This window comes from Protopterus annectens, chromosome 2.part0 (genome assembly GCF_019279795.1).
Source record: "Protopterus annectens isolate FY-2018-M chromosome 2.part0, PAN1.0, whole genome shotgun sequence".
Taxonomy (NCBI): domain Eukaryota; kingdom Metazoa; phylum Chordata; order Ceratodontiformes; family Protopteridae; genus Protopterus; species Protopterus annectens.
In genome coordinates, this window is record NC_056728.1 from 694,766,916 (window position 1) to 694,784,792 (window position 17,877).

General features: G+C 38.0%; 1 protein-coding gene across 1 annotated transcript in view; it reads left to right on the forward strand.

The window, feature by feature from the left end:
- Positions 1-17,877, forward strand: part of SLC24A2 (solute carrier family 24 member 2) — a 2,356,155-nt gene that overhangs the window by 2,078,070 nt on the left and 260,208 nt on the right. The window contains exon 8 of the mRNA XM_044061027.1: positions 6,177-6,320. Coding sequence (XP_043916962.1) covers positions 6,177-6,320 — 144 coding nt within the window. The remainder of the gene's footprint in view (positions 1-6,176; positions 6,321-17,877) is intronic.

A 17,877-nucleotide genomic window follows, 5' to 3' on the forward strand; every position in this document is an offset into this window, starting at 1 on the left:
GTAAAAGATAGCATGCGTTACTGTATGTATGTATGAGTGTATGTCTGCATGGGAGTTCGCAGTAGTTTCTCTGGAACTCTGGAATAGTATTCCCATGCAAATAAAACTCTCCGACAAACTCAGTAGTTTTAAACCACATCTTAAACAACATCTTAACCAATCCTGGTCCTGCACATGCTCATCACAGGGTTAAAACTTTCTCACTGTACAATACTATCCAAATACTCTCCTTAAACATAATATTATCAGCTTCTTACTGAAATGACAAAACAATTTTTATACATAACTGCTCCCTGTACAATCCACTAAGTTGAACATGTGCTTTCTCTTTAGTAACTTCCACCTCTGTAAAATATTAGAATGTATATGTATAAATGTAACAACTGTTTGTGTATAAATGTAAATAGAAATGCAACTACTGTTTCTGTAGAAATGTAAATAGAAATCTAACTGCTATTTATGTATAAATGTTAATAGAAATGTAACTACTTTGGGTTTGACTGGAACTTAGTATAATGCAATGTAAGCAAATGGGGCTTTTCTACCAGGGCTTCTGCTGAAAATGAATATTATAGCAATAACCCATGCCTGGGTGTGGGTAATGCTGGATTTACCCACGGTTGGCGTGGTTTGGTCCCGAGGGTGAAGCCTGAGGGACCAAACAAAGCTAACTGTGGGTAAATACAGCATTACCCACACCCAGAAGTGGGTTATTGCTATTATACCATGACATTATTTAAGAAAAGAAACTATTACTGTTCTTAAATAATGGCATAGTATAATGCCTGTTTACTGCCCTTCCGCAGATGTCTGACATCCGCGGCAGTTCTGATGTACTGCGCGCCTGCGCAGTACATCAGAGTTGGCAAAAGCAACGGAGAAAGCAAGATCTCCGTTGCTTTTTTTTGCTATGTTAAATGGGTTTAACATAGCGAGACAGTTTTAAAATAAGCAACGGAGATGTCCGTTGCTTATTTTAAAACTGTCTCGCCATGTTAAACCCATTTAACATAGCGAATAAAAAGCAACGGAGATCTTGCTTTCTCCATTGCTTTTTTAAAACCTGTCTCACTATGTTAAATGGGTTTAGCATAGCGAGACAGCTTTAAAATAAGCAACGGAAATCTCTGTTGCTTATTTTAAAGCTGTCTCGCTATGTTAAACCCATTTAACATAGCGAGACAGTGTTTTAAAAGTAGAGTTATACTAATGGAAAAAAGTCCGGGCGACCGGACCTTTTTCCATTAGTATAACTCGATTTACAATGTGCACGCTGGCCAATCAGCGTGCACGTTTTGGGGGGGGTCATGGTATAATATCCAATTGGACTTTCCGAGTACACAAAGACAAATAAATAAAGATAAATAAATAAAATGAAGAGCCAAGTCCTCTGTGTTGCTTCCTCACATTTGTTTTAAAATCTTGTATGGTGCTTCTCAATGATCATGAATGGCAAAGCAGGAATGTTTCAACTTTGCTTAAAAAAATATTTTCAGTTGTGTGCTAGTACGTCTGGCTGTCTTGAGAATGTACTGTAATATACGTTTATCATGACAAAAATGTGTGCTGCTTTACTTAATTATGTTTTCAGTTTTTTCTTTGGTTTATGTAAAATAAATTTCAATTGTTTGCTGGTACTTCTGGCAGCACTTGTGAAATCAATGTAATACATTATAAGTTATAAAAATAAATAAATAAAATAACACACTGTGTATTGGTTACCTCTGATCATTTTAAATACTGTTTGTTGCTTTCCCATACCGACAAATTGTAAAGCAAGAATATCTCTGCTTGACTTTGATAGCATAAATGGATGACATGTCTGTTAAGCTGAGAGCTCAGATGGAAATTATTAGGGAAACTGCATAAAATTACAATTCTGCTGAAAGCTGGGAGAATAGTTTATGAAGTATGAAGATATGAATGAGCCCAGATATTCAGATTTTCAGCTCAGTAACTGAACTCCTGTTCCTTTTGTAGCCAAAAACAGAATTCTGTATGTTGCTTCACACAATATTTTTAAATGCTATATATTTTACTCTGCAGTTATAAACTGCAAGCCAAGAATATTGCAGTTTGTCACATACAAAATCAAATGCAATTGTTTGTTATTGCTTTTGGAATCACATGTAATGCAATGCAATTAACTAAATTCCCATGACCACTTTTCTTTACATTGTATTACTGATTTATCCCAATGGGCATCATCAGTGGTGTCCAATGTAGATCTGTATTAGTACTACTTCTTTTTGGACTATTGTTTGCGGATATAAAAGTAGGAAGTAGGCTGTATACAAGTCTGAATTTTGCTGCAGGTAGTCAAATATACCGACAGTTGCAAACTGGGTAACAAAGTTGCTTCAGAAAAGATATAAACAATTTCCAAGATGGTCTACAAAATACACATATGTTGTAGCAGTAATGATTTTAAATTTAATGTCATTAATTGTTTTAGGATGAGACTTGTCAAAGAATATAAAAATTATGATAAAATAACTGGTCAAATCAGAAAAAGGACACCAGTGTTTAAGATCTAGGAATATAATACTGAATTCTGTAAGCTTTGTACAAACCACCTGAAACAACTTGAAAGTGTACAATGTTTACTTACTGGAACTAACATTATTGGATTTGCAAACTGAACTATTCAGAAAGGCTTTAGGAATTCACTTTATATTCTGTTTATTATAGGTCATGTAGAGATGACCTTTGCTCTGTAAAGCAAAAATGTCTGATCTGGTTCTTTTTTGAAAATCTTTGTCTGTAAGATAAAATATGGGGTGCTTACATAAGATCAATGGGAACCTAAAACTAAAATAAATATCAGTAATAAGAAAATATGTCACATGCAAGACACACACACACAGACACAAAATTCCTAGAAAAAAACAGAAAAAGACTTCTGTTGCAGTCAGAAGTCAGTCGTCCTTCAAAAATATGTAACAAACAGAATTTATCAACATGGAGTTCTAGACCTTTTGAATACCATTTGGTTGAAAGCTTGACAAATGAATCCAAAAATCTATGCAAAATCAGTTTCAGTTCTTTGATATTTCAGTGCTATTTTTTGAGGGGAATATCGCTATATTTCTGATTCCTCATAATCATTTCAAAATGCAGTATATAGCATCTGTACAGCACTAAAATACAAACAACAGTGTTTCAGGTATGCTTGGGTAAAATCAGTCTCAACTGCTTGTAATGCTTCTGGCAGCCCTTGTGAAAGCAGTGCATTTGCATTTTTATCGAGTAGCATGCTGTCTGTTGATTTCCCTGATTCATTTTTCTTTAATCGTGTAAAATCAATTTCAGCTGTTCACTACTGCTTCAGAAATCCCTTGTTAAACAAAGAATAATGCCAACAGGGTGTGTGTTATTGTGTAAATAATGCCCGGCCATGGGTTTCTAGGGATTGACACCAGAGGAGGAGGGCCTTGTGCACCTGTCAAAAAGTATTATTTACACAATAACACAGACCCTGAAGGGTATTATTCTGCTTAGAGAATTGGCTGTCTGTTGAATGGTTTTGTATTTGTCTGTTTTTGTTTTTACTAATAGATTAATATTTTTGTTGTAAATAGTTTCTCCACCTAATGTACTGTAGTATATGTAACTGTTGTTAAGGAAGTATTTTACATACAAAATATAGGTTTAGTAAGTATTTAATGTCTACACACTCTTTCTCTCTCTACACACACACACACACACACACACACACACACACACACACACACACACACACACACACACACACACACATACACACACGCATATATATTCATAAATCCCTTTAAAAACACAGTAACACTCAGTTAATAATGCCAACCTTTAGAACTTTCATATCTCATATCTGTCAACTGTCCAGATTTTCACAGAATGTCCAGATTTTTTGCCTCATTTTGTTTTTAGACTATTCCTCATAAAATTTGTGGTTTGCTGGCAAATCATTGGGGATTGAAGTCACTAAATAATAAGTTACATTTCAGTTTCAGAATTTGTCATTGCTCTCAACTAATCATGGACAAATCCAGAAGTAATCTGAGACAATCAGGGATACTTTTAAAACATTAATTTTATTAACTTGAGACATTAACAGAATAAGAGAATGTGAATTAATATACATTTTCTGAAGTAAAAAAGTCTGTAACTCTATTTATTGTCATTGTTAATTAAATGTAATTCATCACATTTTCACCAAAACTCATCAGTTTTAGGAGGGATTAAAGGAGGCAGAGCTAAAATTTATGTCAAAATCAGAGGTGTCCCTGAAAATCTGGGAGAGGTGACAGATATGGGTCTCATATCCTTCAGAAAATTAATGTTAACATAAATACTGTTATTATAGCAACTTTCTAATTTTATAAGAGCAATATTCAAAATCTGCCCCTATTTTTGAGACTTTGTTCCCTCATTAATTTAGGCTTTATCTGGATTTCTTTAGCTAAATGGTTGACAGGTATGCATACCTCTTAATTTTAAATGACTTGCATCCACTGCTTGATTGATCTCTCTCTCTCTGTCTCTCACATGTGGGCACACATACACACACACCCACACACACACACACAGACACACACACACACACACACACACACACACACACACACACACACACGACACACACACACACACACACACACTATACACACACACACACACACACACACACACACACACACACACACACACACACACACACACACACACTTTTAGACAACTAGGGCTGCTGTAGCAGGGGTGCTTTTTCAGTATTTGTTTGGTTTAGGTAGACCAGAATGGGGGCACCAGTTGCATTCTCACACAAATATAAACAGGCTCATACAATTACACACACACTTTTCTATGTTTTTTAAAGTATTGGTTTGTTTTAACTTTATACTCACTAAACAGCAAAATCACTGCTTAGTAGGCATAAAATAATGGCTGAATCAATTTTGCACTCACTTTCATGCATACATACACTCACACACACAGATATAGACACACACAAACACACACACACACACACACACACACACACACACACACATACACACACACCCACACACACACACACACACTCCTTAAAACGCAGGACATTGACATCTGTGCAGTAACAGAGAGCTGGTTCAAAGCTCTAGAGAGCACCCTTGCATTACCAGGCTATAATTCATACCACACCTTTCGGCCACCTAACCCGGACCGAAACACTAAAGGCGGAGGTGTTTCCATATTCATTAAGGATATTCACACCTCCAAGCTAGTTGCTCAGCATAATGCATCCAAGATTATCCAAGTTCAACTAACTCTGGGCAAAACCGCAATCCAGATTGTAGTTTGCAACAGACCCCCCACCATGTCCCAGGATTCCCACTCCTCTTTTCTTGAAACACTGGAAAATATTAGGGTACAACCCAGCACTCTAATAATGGGTTATTTCAACTACCCCACTATTAACTGGGAAAACTACTTATGTATCAACTCTTTTGCTCAACGTTTTCTGGAATTCATAAATTCCAGTGCCTTGGATCAACTTATCCACCCCCCCCCCCAAACACACGCACACAATTCAAATGTTTTTAATGTTTTGATCGTTATAATTTTATACTTGCTAAACAGCAAAAGCACTGCTTAGCAAGTGTAAAATGATGGCCATGAGGCTTCATTACAGTCCGAACTCCATGGCAGCTTAATATGCTGCCTTGAAGCAGTGGACTCAGTTTTCAGTTAGCATTACCTGTACATTAACACCCTGCTGGAGAACGTTCATTCTCCAGTCAGGCTGGTGATGTACAGGTCACCTATTCTCTAATGCAGTGTAATTGCTTTTTTATCAAGAACAGAATGTTCTTTGTTGATTCCCTTAGTTTGTTTCTTATTTAGTCTTGTAAAATTAATTAATTTGCATGCTAGTACATCTGACAGCACTTGGGAAACCAGTGTATTTTTTTTTACTAAGATCAGAATGCTCTGCGTTGCCTCCCTACATTTACTTTTGACTGTGCTTTCTTAAACAGTAATCCTCTAGTACAGTTCGAGCACAGACTAATACCTGGCATTAACAAATGCATGTTTAATAGTGGATGTACTTAGCTTAAGATAACTGGTTGTTTAACATATTGCTCATAAATAATTTATTTCACTGCATTATTGTTTAGGGCACGTGATACATGTAGCCACTTTTGTCTTTGAAATAGGTTGCTACTGCAGTTTTAGAAGAAGATGAAGATCGTCCACTGAGCCTAGCATGGCCTGACACAAATCGTAAACGTGTCACTTATCTCTTCATCCTACCCATTGTCCTGCCTCTATGGATCACCCTGCCAGATGTCAGAAATCTCGTGAGTACTATTTTTCCTATGTAATTCTGGTATGTTTTTCTTTTCTTATTTGCCTGAAAACAAACTGTTTTACCTTCTGCTACTGATCCCTGAAGACTGTCAGTTCTGCTATTAGCCCATAACATGAGACCCATCCTAACAGTGCTTAGGGTGTTCTTAACAAGGTTTTGTTAAGCATCTGTTAGCACTGTTACGATCAGGTCTCATACTAGCAAAGTGTTTAACACGTTTATCTTTTTTCTGGTTTTAGAGTGCAATCTTAATGATCCATGCACTACAGAATGTTAAGACCTTACATAAGAAGAGTAACAAACAAGATTAGTAACTCAATTCTCTTAAAGCAAATATTACTGCAAACAAAGTGAAAGTGTTAGTATAAAATAGTACAGGAAAGAGAAATTATTAAAACACATTATATGTGAAATTTACCGGACCCTCATTCAGCCCTATGAAATTAAAACATTATGACAGATTTAAAGATTAAAGATTTAAGTGCAATATTCTTTGGCATACAAATATGTTAAATGGAAAATTTGGAACTGTATCTGCACTACTTTTCCAATTATAAACTTTAACAGAACGATGACTATTTTGCAGGAAATGCATAGCTTAAATAAAAGGGCAGGTGATGAAGCAGTAACCTACTTTATTAAAGGCACAAACATAATAAGGACTCTACAAGATATGAAACAGGTTTATTTTAAAGTTTGAACCCAAAACAGATCATGACCTGAGCAATACGTTTGTCCATATCGAATTAAAGAAAACCTACTTTCCCTTCAGAATTTGTGAGGCCTTTTATTTATATAGTGACAGTCAAAGTGGTATCTTATAAGAATAATGTTCTTGGCAAAACATTTAAAGTACAAAAATAGAAACAGGTACCAAGCAAGGCTTCTGTTCATGACCCATGATATATGCTGTTTTGAAATACATATTTGTTAAGCAAGCTAATTATAATAGCAAGGCAATAGCTGTTACAGTCAATGTAGAGCAGCCATGGAAAAGCAGTGCAGATACGGATAATGTGTGCAGTCTAGGTTATAGAGAATAATAGGTCTGCATGTTTGGGATAACTGTATAAATGAAAATGAACCTATACTGAAACAAAAGTAGGACTGAAGGTTTTCTACTAATAATTCATAGACAAGACCTAGAGACACAAAGTTTGTGGCTTGTCAAAAAAGTGGAAAAAACATAAGAGGTGAGAAAAAAGTGAGACTAATGATAATAACTGGAGAAACAACATTATGAAAGCAGAAAGCATTGTAGGGCATTCGGCAAGTTAACACATGAGGATGGGTAAAGTGTCCTTGTGAGTGTCATGGAGTCATTTTCTAGTCCTACATAGACTAGGAACATACAGTTAAACATTTTATTGTGTGTGTGTGTGTGTGTGTGTGTGTGTGTGTGTGTGTGTGTGTGTGTGTGTGTGTATGTGTGTGTGTGTATTAATTCAGTCCTACTAAAACAGATGTGTTGGATAACAATGCTAAAAAAGAAAGTTTGTGTGTGCTAAAGCTACTGTGTTTTTTTCTTTTGTACATTTAGATTACAAACATGAAAAACAAGTTCTTCTACACAACAAACATATAAATAGATTATGTTTTGCTTTTACTGTAGAAATGACAGTCATGTATGGAAAGGTGCAACAGTATTAGGCTGGCTGAGAGATTTTGTTAAACACAATGTAAACTGGCATTGGGTGGAATATCATTACCTGAAAGTGTAAAGGTTCACAGCAGTTTTAACTCAGATTTGTGCCTTTAGTTTACAAGCTTTATTTCTTTATAATGGCAGTCGACATTTTCATTCAGTATCCTAATCAGTAAAAACAGAAAGATTCAGCCAAGCTAGAATCTTTGTTATTTAATTTATTAAATCTCCTGTAGTAGAGACCCATGGGATATATGCAAATGTGCCTTTAAGGCCATACCATTGTTTCAGCTACATGGCTTTTGAATTTCTATTACTTTTTTAATCTGTAATTTTTTTATAGGTACATTCAGTCCAATAAACCTCTAGTAGCTGTAGATATGCCACATTTCAGACTTTTTGTGACTTTGTCAATATAGCATAAGTGGATTGAATTGGCTATACTTCAAAAACACTCAGGACTAAAAAACAACTTGATGGCCGTAAACATTAAGGTGCCTGCAAAATATCACCAAAACATCTAAGCAAAAGGTAAAACAGTTACAGAGACAACCTATTCCATAACAACTACAGGAAGTACTCAGCCAAGTTAGTGTCTTCACTGTGTAATACCTTAAATCTCCTATGGTATACATGTAAATGTCTAATACTTAAACCTGCTTTGGTGGAGGTCCATGGGATAATAAATAGAAGCAAAACAAATCAATATAAAAGCATTAGAATGTGCAGTGTGGACAGATTAGACACACATAGCAGTGGTGAAATTGCCTGTTTGCAGTATTATAAGTTAACTGTATAGAATCCTAAGATGGCCTGGTCTACCACCCCATAATGCACCTGTTTGGGAAACAAACACAATCTCATACTTGTCCTAAATTTTAAACCACTAAATATTATCAGACTTTCTCCAAATTACAAAACCAGTAAATGCATTCAGTCGTTCTGGAGATTTTAATCTTCTAGTAGTATCTGAGATTAAAGTACAGAACAAATAAATATAAATTGATTGGCTTGTTTAACAGCTTAATTATACAGTATGCCACTGAGCAAGTGTTTAATGCCATTAGGCACAGAAATATACTTGATTTATTATTTTGTACAAAAAAATCCCCTCCTGTGCATTAAATATTTTATATGTTTATACAAAGAGTTCATTCAATGCTAATCATTACTTTATGAACTGATTTTGAACAAGTAGTTTTCTGCATAGAAAGAGGAAGATGACATTGAAAAGATAACTTCTTGTTTAATTACTGATGAATGAATTTGCAGGACGTCAGTAAAAAATATAAAGAGGTAGTCAGTATTAATAACATTTCTAAAATTATAAAAGTGACTTAATAAAAGAAAGATTGTTTAAAATGCCTGCTTTAAAGAAAAAAGAAAAAAGTTTTAAAGAATTGCAGGATTTAGTTGAGAAGAATTAAAAAAGGCAACTTTATCAAAAAACAGCAAAGACCCTAGCTAAAGATAATAATAGGATGGTGGATATTTAGGTTTCAACTTTGTTACTTAAGAAGTCAACTTGTGAGTGCTTCTGCCATTTCACACTGAGCTAATCGGAGGAAGGGCTCTGAGCTAACTAATCTGTGATATATAACATTAAGTAGCCTGTTTTTTGCTTATTTCTGAGTTATTTATAGCACTTTTATTGTCTGCATATAATTTGCTAGCTAGTTTCAGTGTGTGTGAGGTATTAACTAGAATTTTCTACAATTGTTAAGCATCTGGTTGGGTTTGTTTGTTCTGATTTTTGTTTCCTACCCTTCCTGCCTATTGGTATCCTGTTTTTATACTTGGTGGCTTTGCAGTTGCCTGCCTCTACTGTAAATTTGATCTGGGACACTCCTCCCAGTCTAGTGTCTTTACCTCATTCTACCTAATCCAGGGAGAACATTTGAGAAGGCCACCCCAGTTAGCTTCTGCTCCTCCTTTCCACTTTACAAAAAAAAAAAAAATTCTAAGCTTGTTTCCTGCCTTTCCTGTAAGTTGTCTAGTCTAGATACAGTTTTACTGTATCCAGAACTGTTTGTAAGCTTCTGAGCCCCAAGCCTTTCTGTGTTGGAGGGAAGCCTTCTAGCTTAATTTTGTATCTTAGAACAAGCCAGTTTTCTAGTTTCAGCACTCAGATCTGTTTCTTTGAGCTCAGCACTTGTTCACAACTCATTGTAAGCAATAAATAAGCTACAAATTGCTACAGCACTCAACTTTCCTCACTTGTCTAGAGGAAAACAGGTTTTAGTACTTAATAAATAAGCACCTATCCAGGCATGTCTTACGGTCAGCTCCCGGTGTTTTCTCCTGTCTACCTGATGAATCTGGGCATCTTGGGGCAATGCAGCAATTGCTTCATGTACACAGACAACCCTCTCCTTCTACCACCCAACACTACAACCTATAAGATGCACTTATATAGCCAAACTGGAAGCAAAGCTCTCTTCACCCAAGACTGGACTAGACAGTCAAGAGGAAAAGGTAAACACTTGCACCACACCACACTCATCACATAGTCCCTCTAAACCTACACCAGCAAAACACACACATAGAAACACAAAACACACACCTACATTCACGGAGGCTCTCAAAAAAATCTACCCAAGCAAAAGGGACCTCCAAAGCAGAAACGCAAGCAACCTCCACCCCCCCCCAACACAACCCAAATGACACATAGCCCACAAACTCAGTTTGCTACTCAACCACAGCCCATAAGGCATAACAACGTACCCAACACTTTAGTCATAGGTGACTCTATAGTCAGGCACACTGATGTTCCACTCACCAGGCTAAACAAGGAGAAAGTTGCTGTCAGCAGCATGTCAGGTGCCAGGATCCACCACATAACACATGCACTCAGGTCACTCTGCAACAAGTACAAATATGACTCTGTCATTGTCCATGTTGGTGTGAATGACCTGAAACGTACCTCCCTGAACTACATGAAAAGAGACATGGAGGAGCTGTCTGATCTTGTAGCCCAGGCAGGTATGACCCTAGCTCTGAGTAGCATCCTGCTGTCACCCAGAATGATACCACAGTACAAGGACAAAATGATTGACTTCAGCAATTGGCTAAGCTTCTGATGTCATTCTAAGGGGATCCAGTATCTGTCTGCCTGGGATGACATGATCGACAAACCACGATGCTTTGCCAGAGATGGCCTGCACCTGTCGCCCTTGGGATTCTGGATACTGGCTAAGACTCTTGCCACCCCTGTAGTGCCTTTTTTAGGCAAGATTCAAATGACAAATTCACCACTGTAAGAGGTACAAGCAAGCAAAATCTGAGGGTAATGCTACTTAATGCTAGAAGTCTAAACCTCAAAATGCGCTCACACGAGGCACTCCTTAAAATGGAGAACATTGACATCTGTGCAGTGATGGAGAGCTGGTTCAAGGCTCCAGAGAGCACCCCTGCATTACCAGGCTATAATTCATCCCACACCTTTCGGCCTCCTAACCTGGACTAAAGCACTAAAGGAGGAGGTGTGTCCATATTCATTAAGGATATCCACACCTCCAGGCTAGTTGCTCAGCATAATGCATCCGAGATTATCCAAGTGCAACTAACTCTGGGCAAGACCGCAATCCAAATTGTAGCTTGCTACAGATCCCCCACCATGCCCCAGGATTCCCACTCCTCATTTCTTGAGACACTGGAAAATATTAGGGTACAACTTAACACCCTAATAATGGTCGATTTCAACTACCCCACCATTAACTGGGTAAACTACTCATGTACCAACTCTTGTACTCAACGTTTTCTGGAATTCATAAATTCCAATGCCTTGGATCAACTTATCCACTCCCCCACCAGGGGCAACAATATCCTAGACCTGGTCATTACTAACATGGGTAACCAGTGTTCCACAACAGAGATCAATTCCTCGTTGGTCAGATCTGACCACAAGCAAATCACCCGAGACATCCCACCCCCACCTCCTATTAGGGAAACCACCATAAAAAACTTCTCCAAAGCCAACTTCACGCTTCTTAACACAGAAGTGGCAAACTTCATGACACCCATTCTGATGGACAATAGAGGGACGAGTGCTGAATCCTATACAATTGCACTTTATAAGCACTTACACGAGTGCATGGATTGTGCAATCCCTAACAGAACCAAGATGCTATCCTCCAAAAAAAGGAAGCCAATCTGGTGGTCCCCTGCCATAAACAAACTCTACAACAGAAGAAACTGTTGCAAAAAAGAGTAAAATCCCATGATTGGAGGAACTCCGTGGTCAGCCTCAGTAAGAAGCTGAGATCCCTCATAAAATCCTCCAAAGCTAGTTACGAAAACAAAATCGCCACAAAGCATTCTATAGCTATGTCAAGAATCTCAATGGCAGCACTCAGATCTGCTCTGATTTACAGCACAATGGCACTAAATATACAGAACCAACTGATATTGCCAACATCCTGGCAGATAGGTTCAATGCTAACTTTACCCCTCTCTCATCCCGTAAAGGGCCCATGTCTATACCGGAAGAATGCAAAGTTCCTGCAATCACGGCTGCACAGGTAAAAAACATACTCTCCAAAGCCAAGAACACAGCATCCATGGGACCTGACAACATCCCAGGCTGCGTTCTACATGAACTACAGAATGAACTGGCACTCCAACTAAGTACCATGTTCAATCATAGCCTCACTTCAGGCTTTGTGCCCACTGAATGGTGCACAGCAACAGTTATCCCACTCCTCAAAGGGGGAGCCACCACGGACCCTAGGAACTACTGCCCCATTAGCCTGACAAGCCTGGTCTGTAAGGCTATGGAACATATCATCATGGAACCTATAAACAATGACACTGGTAATCTACAAACTCTGGACCCTACCCAGTTCACATTTGTAAAAGGCAGCTCATGTCTCCTAAACCTGATAGAATTCTTTGAAGCAGTCACAAAAGTCGTAGATGAGGGTAAGGTGGTTCACACAGCCTATCTAGATCTCACCAAGGCTTTCAACACCATCTCCCACTCTGGAATTATAGATAAACTCACTAAACTAGGTATAAATCCCTATGTCACAAGATGGGTTGCCAACTGGCTCACTGACAGAACCCACACTGTGAAAGTAGCAGACTCTAAATCCAACTTCAGACCAGTGACAAGTGGAGTACCACAGGGTTAGTCCTAGGTCCTCTCAGATGACTGCAAACCAGGAGCCATAATCAAAATTCCTAATTGTGTGGACATCCTACAAAAGGGCTTCACTGAGACAGATGCCTGGTGTCAAAGCCATGGCCTCAAGCTCAATGCCAAAAAGTGCATTGGCATCCCTTTTGGTAAAAACTCTTTACCCATGAACTACCACATAGGCAGTAGTCTACTTAACACCTAAAGTGTGATAAGAGACCTTGGGACACAGGTGGACAGTAGTCTCTACTTTGATAATCACATCACCACAGTAATCAGGAAATCCTTCTACATGGCACACCTTGTCACAAAAGGTTTCTCATCCAGAAAAAAAGAGGTCATTGTTCCCCTCTACTCATCACTCATTAGACCCATTATAGAGTACAATGCCCCTTTTGGTATGTACCTCACAAGACATCTACAACAACTGGAAAGGCCACAGAACTACCTCACAAAGAGGATTACTGGCCTCAAACACATGCCCTATGCAGACCGTCTCAAAAAACTCCACCTTTACTCTGTCGCATATCGCCTACTCAGAGGCGATCTCTGCCTAACATACAAAGCTATGTCAAACCCAGAGCTGTTGAACATGCTCCACTTAAAGAAACCCCAATCCTTCTGAGCTACATGCTCTAGGAACCTAAACCTTGTCACCACAATAAACAGGACATGATGGAGGGATAGATTCCTGTCCCAGAGACTTTCCATACTCTGGAACAAACTACCTGTCTATAACAAACAAAGCTCCTCATTAGCACTCTTCAAGAAAAATCTTGATGATTGGATGGGAGATAGGAAATTCACCCCGGGGATCACTTCTGTGGCTCTGCTTGACAGGGGCACAGGAAAATAATTTCCTTGGGTGGCAAAAAGCCAGGATACCATTTGGCTAGGCTTATATAGGCCCTAGAGCCAATAGCCTAGCACCTACCTATGAAACTATGAACAAAATGGCTATTGATACTAATGCAGTGAATATAATATCATTACACTCTGATATTAAAAGAAATAGTGCCCTGATCATCCATTTTTTTACCTCACATTTCAAATATATTTATTTATTTACTTGAGTTTGTTTGGTGTGATAGAGCTCTGATCTCAATGGACTAATTTTTGTCTCGGCCCAGAAATGCAGAAAGTATGAAAAAAGTATACAAGTTCAAACAAGAAATTTAATACAGTTTAGTAATAACCTTAAAGGGTAATAGGTTCATAGGTGTTTGCTAGGCTAATGACCACAGGGGCCTTTTTAAGCCTAGCCATCCATCCCATATTATGTATTTATTTATTTATTTATTTATTTATTTTACATTTGTTGACTGGGGTGGTCTAACTGGATGCATGTCCATTTTCAGTAGAGTCCTGGGGAGATAAGCTATTAGTACAATTATACAGATAAAGGTTATTTATATAGATACAAACTTAAAGTTTTAACAGTTCAAAAATATACGCAATTTCAACATAAATGTAGGTAACAAGTTGTGGTACAGATACATAGTTAAAGTTTCAGCAATTGCAAAAAAAAAACAACTTGCACAGTTTGTACAGAATTTGTTGGAAGCATTAGATGAGGTATTTTATACTATATTTACAAATGACTTGGCTGCACAAGTTAAATTAGCTGTAAAGGGTAAGGTATGTCTTTGTAAAGGATAGGTATTAGGTGGATATAAGGTCTAAAGTAAGAGAGAGGGGAGCAGATAGGATTAGTCAGGATCTGTACAGGGACATAACCAGTGGGTTTTCAGATCTAGTTTCAGATTGTGCTTAAAAAGTGTAAAAGAAGGCAGTGATGTAAGTTCGTAAGGGAGTTGGTTCCAGTAAAATAAGACAAAATAAATTAGATTAGGGAGGAACTGCTTCACATGGATAGGAGCCTGTTCCATAGTCGGGGTAGTCTCTGTGATACATACCTATCTCTCCAGCAGGTACCATTTATAGCACAGGCAAAGTTTAAGCCTTTAGAATGGGTCATTCTGGTGCTGTTTGTTTTCTGGATATGCAGGAGGTCCACCAGAGTGTTGTCTGACAATGTTCTGTAGGCCAGGCATACCTCTCTCCTCAAAAGTCTGCAGGAGACAGAATACAGGGATAGGGCCTTGAGGCAGTCTGCATAGGACATTTTACTTATGCCCTGTATTCTTTTAGTGAGGATGGAAGAGAGATTTTTGAGGCTAGAATAAGTAATAAAATAGTTGAAGTAACAGCATACTGACAGTCAAACATTGTATGTGAGAATATGATGTAAAGAGGTGAATGAAAGTGTTATATTAGAAGGATGACTATTATGCAAGAAATGCAGACCCATACATGTTTTACAACAACGTTTTGACATGAATAAGAACAATGTGTGAAAGCAAGACACGTAGCACACAACAGAAAAGCACTTTGAAATACTCCGTAAATGTGCAATGATATAAATAAGCAAGTAATGAATGTGGACCTATTTGTAACTAAAGTAATAGTAAACGGCACAACTCAGATGTGTTAATGAGAAATACTTATGAAGTATGATGACTGTAACAAATTTTCCAGCATATTAGTTCAGTTACACTCAAGCAATGATAGCTTTATTTATTTGTTTGTTCATTTAATTAATTCAGTTTGATAACATGGGAAGTGGACTGGTCAAGAAACTCTTTTCATCCATTATTTCTACTTTTGTAAAAACAAATTCAACAATATCCATCTGTCCACAACCCCTTTTTCTATTTTTGCACATGGAGTCAGGGTGTCACTTCAACAGTAACAGTCATCTAGAGCATGTTTACAAATATTTGTATAAATTGTAAATTATTTCCTTTATTTTTTTATCTTGCCATTTTTTGTTCAGCCTTATGCACCTTTTTTATACTCATCCAGCAATGTGTGTATGGTAACCCAAGGCTGAGACTGAAATTGCCAGAATTAATCAATGCTGTACACCAGTAAACAAATTCAAATAAATAAATAAATGAAATAAAATAAGTATATACACAGGTAGTTTGAAATATTCACAGTTCGCAACGTGTAAAGTTTAGCATTGTAGCCGCTAGTTCTGTGATGTGATGCTGTTGTTAGCAACCTCAGTGCTTCGATCAGTTACTGTCATACTATCCCGCACAGTACTTTGCTATGGCAACAATTTGCTGTGTGTAAACAGCCATTTCAGAAGGTCTTGTTTTGACACTTTCTCTTTGTGAAACTCTCTTTATGAAACTACATAAGTTCTCATGTTTGCAGAAAGCAGTAATATCCATTACCTTTTATCCCTCTGGATTGCAAACGTATGTGATAAAGTGTTAAGAATACCTGCTTGTTGGTATGGAATGGTATCTATAAAACCTTGTAAGTTATTATCCCCAGGAGCCCAAGCTCCAAAACTTATATAGACTATCTGGTGTCCCCCCCCCCCCCCGTAGTTTGAGTATGGCTGAGCTATTGGGATAACCTTATCTGCACCTTGCATAAGTGAAAAGTGACCATCCATTCAGAATGATACAGCTTTTCCATAGATAATGTGCTTTTTTGTTCGGCTTAACTAGCTGTTCGTTAAATGCTGTCTTGCCTTCATGGAAATGTGTGGCAACAAACTTTAAACTTCCTTCCTCAATGAATGCAAGAGACTCTACTATAAATTTCCCGATGGAAATGGAATGCAGAAATGACACTTTTATACTGAGTTTCCTAGTTAGAGACTACCCCTTGATTTTGCAGGAATTCCACCAGGTGGGGGGTTTGGGAAGTTGAGCTCTTGCTTTATGCTCTGTGTGTTGCACTGCATATCTCAGCTAATGTATTTCCAAAAATCTTTAAGGAGCCGTCTTCCACTTACCAAGTAACGGAATGGTGCGAAAAGTCTCCCTCCTCCCTCTCCATTCCTTTGCCAGGCATTATCTACCCACTGGACTATATGGTCTTCATAGATACCTCTGTATCATATTTGCCATATGCCCTAATTTTAGGGAATCCCCATAGGGGGTTAGCTCTTACCTACATGGAGCAATACTGAATGTAACATGCTGAGGGCTGCAGATGTTTTCTACACTTCTTACCATAATGCAGCATGATTTGTGATAAATCTTTTAAACTTGTCAATGGCTCAGGGTGAATCTGCACCCAAGATCCTGACCTGTGACCTCTGATGTTACCTAAATGAGAGAGTCTGATATACTATAGGTAAACAGATGAGCAATAATAAAGTAATAAGTAATGGAGAAGACCGGCACTCTTGTCTGATACACCCATCTCTTCCTGGCTCTGAATGCATATAGTCTGCCTGGCTTATTATGTAGATCCCAGGGCCTAGCAGCTGTATGTATCCTCCATGTGTAGCTGTGCTTGATACAGGTTTAATGCAGTGTTGTTTGTACCCAGTAAGGAACATTTTATTTCAGAAACAAGGGGCTTTATACAAGTGGAGATCATTGGTCAGCGTACGTTCCTGGTATTGCCTTACTTTAACAAGACCCCCTTAGGCACCTATCTTTGCCCCTTAAAAACAACTTTAGAATTCAAAAACTGGGAAAGGCAGACTGAAAGTGGCTTCTGTTGTAACATTCCCTAGATTGTGCAGTTCAGTTGCTGTTTCCCATAGTATGGAGAACTGACCCTGTGAGGAGGAAACTGCTGTATATATGGTTGGACCTGCAGCTTTTCTGACCCTTTCAGAGCTGCATTCTTGCAGGCAGGATTATCATGCTTGCATTTCATAACACTAGTTTCATTGTGATTACAGTTTGCCTCTCAGAAAGCCAAGCAGTACCTACAGAGATGAAAAAA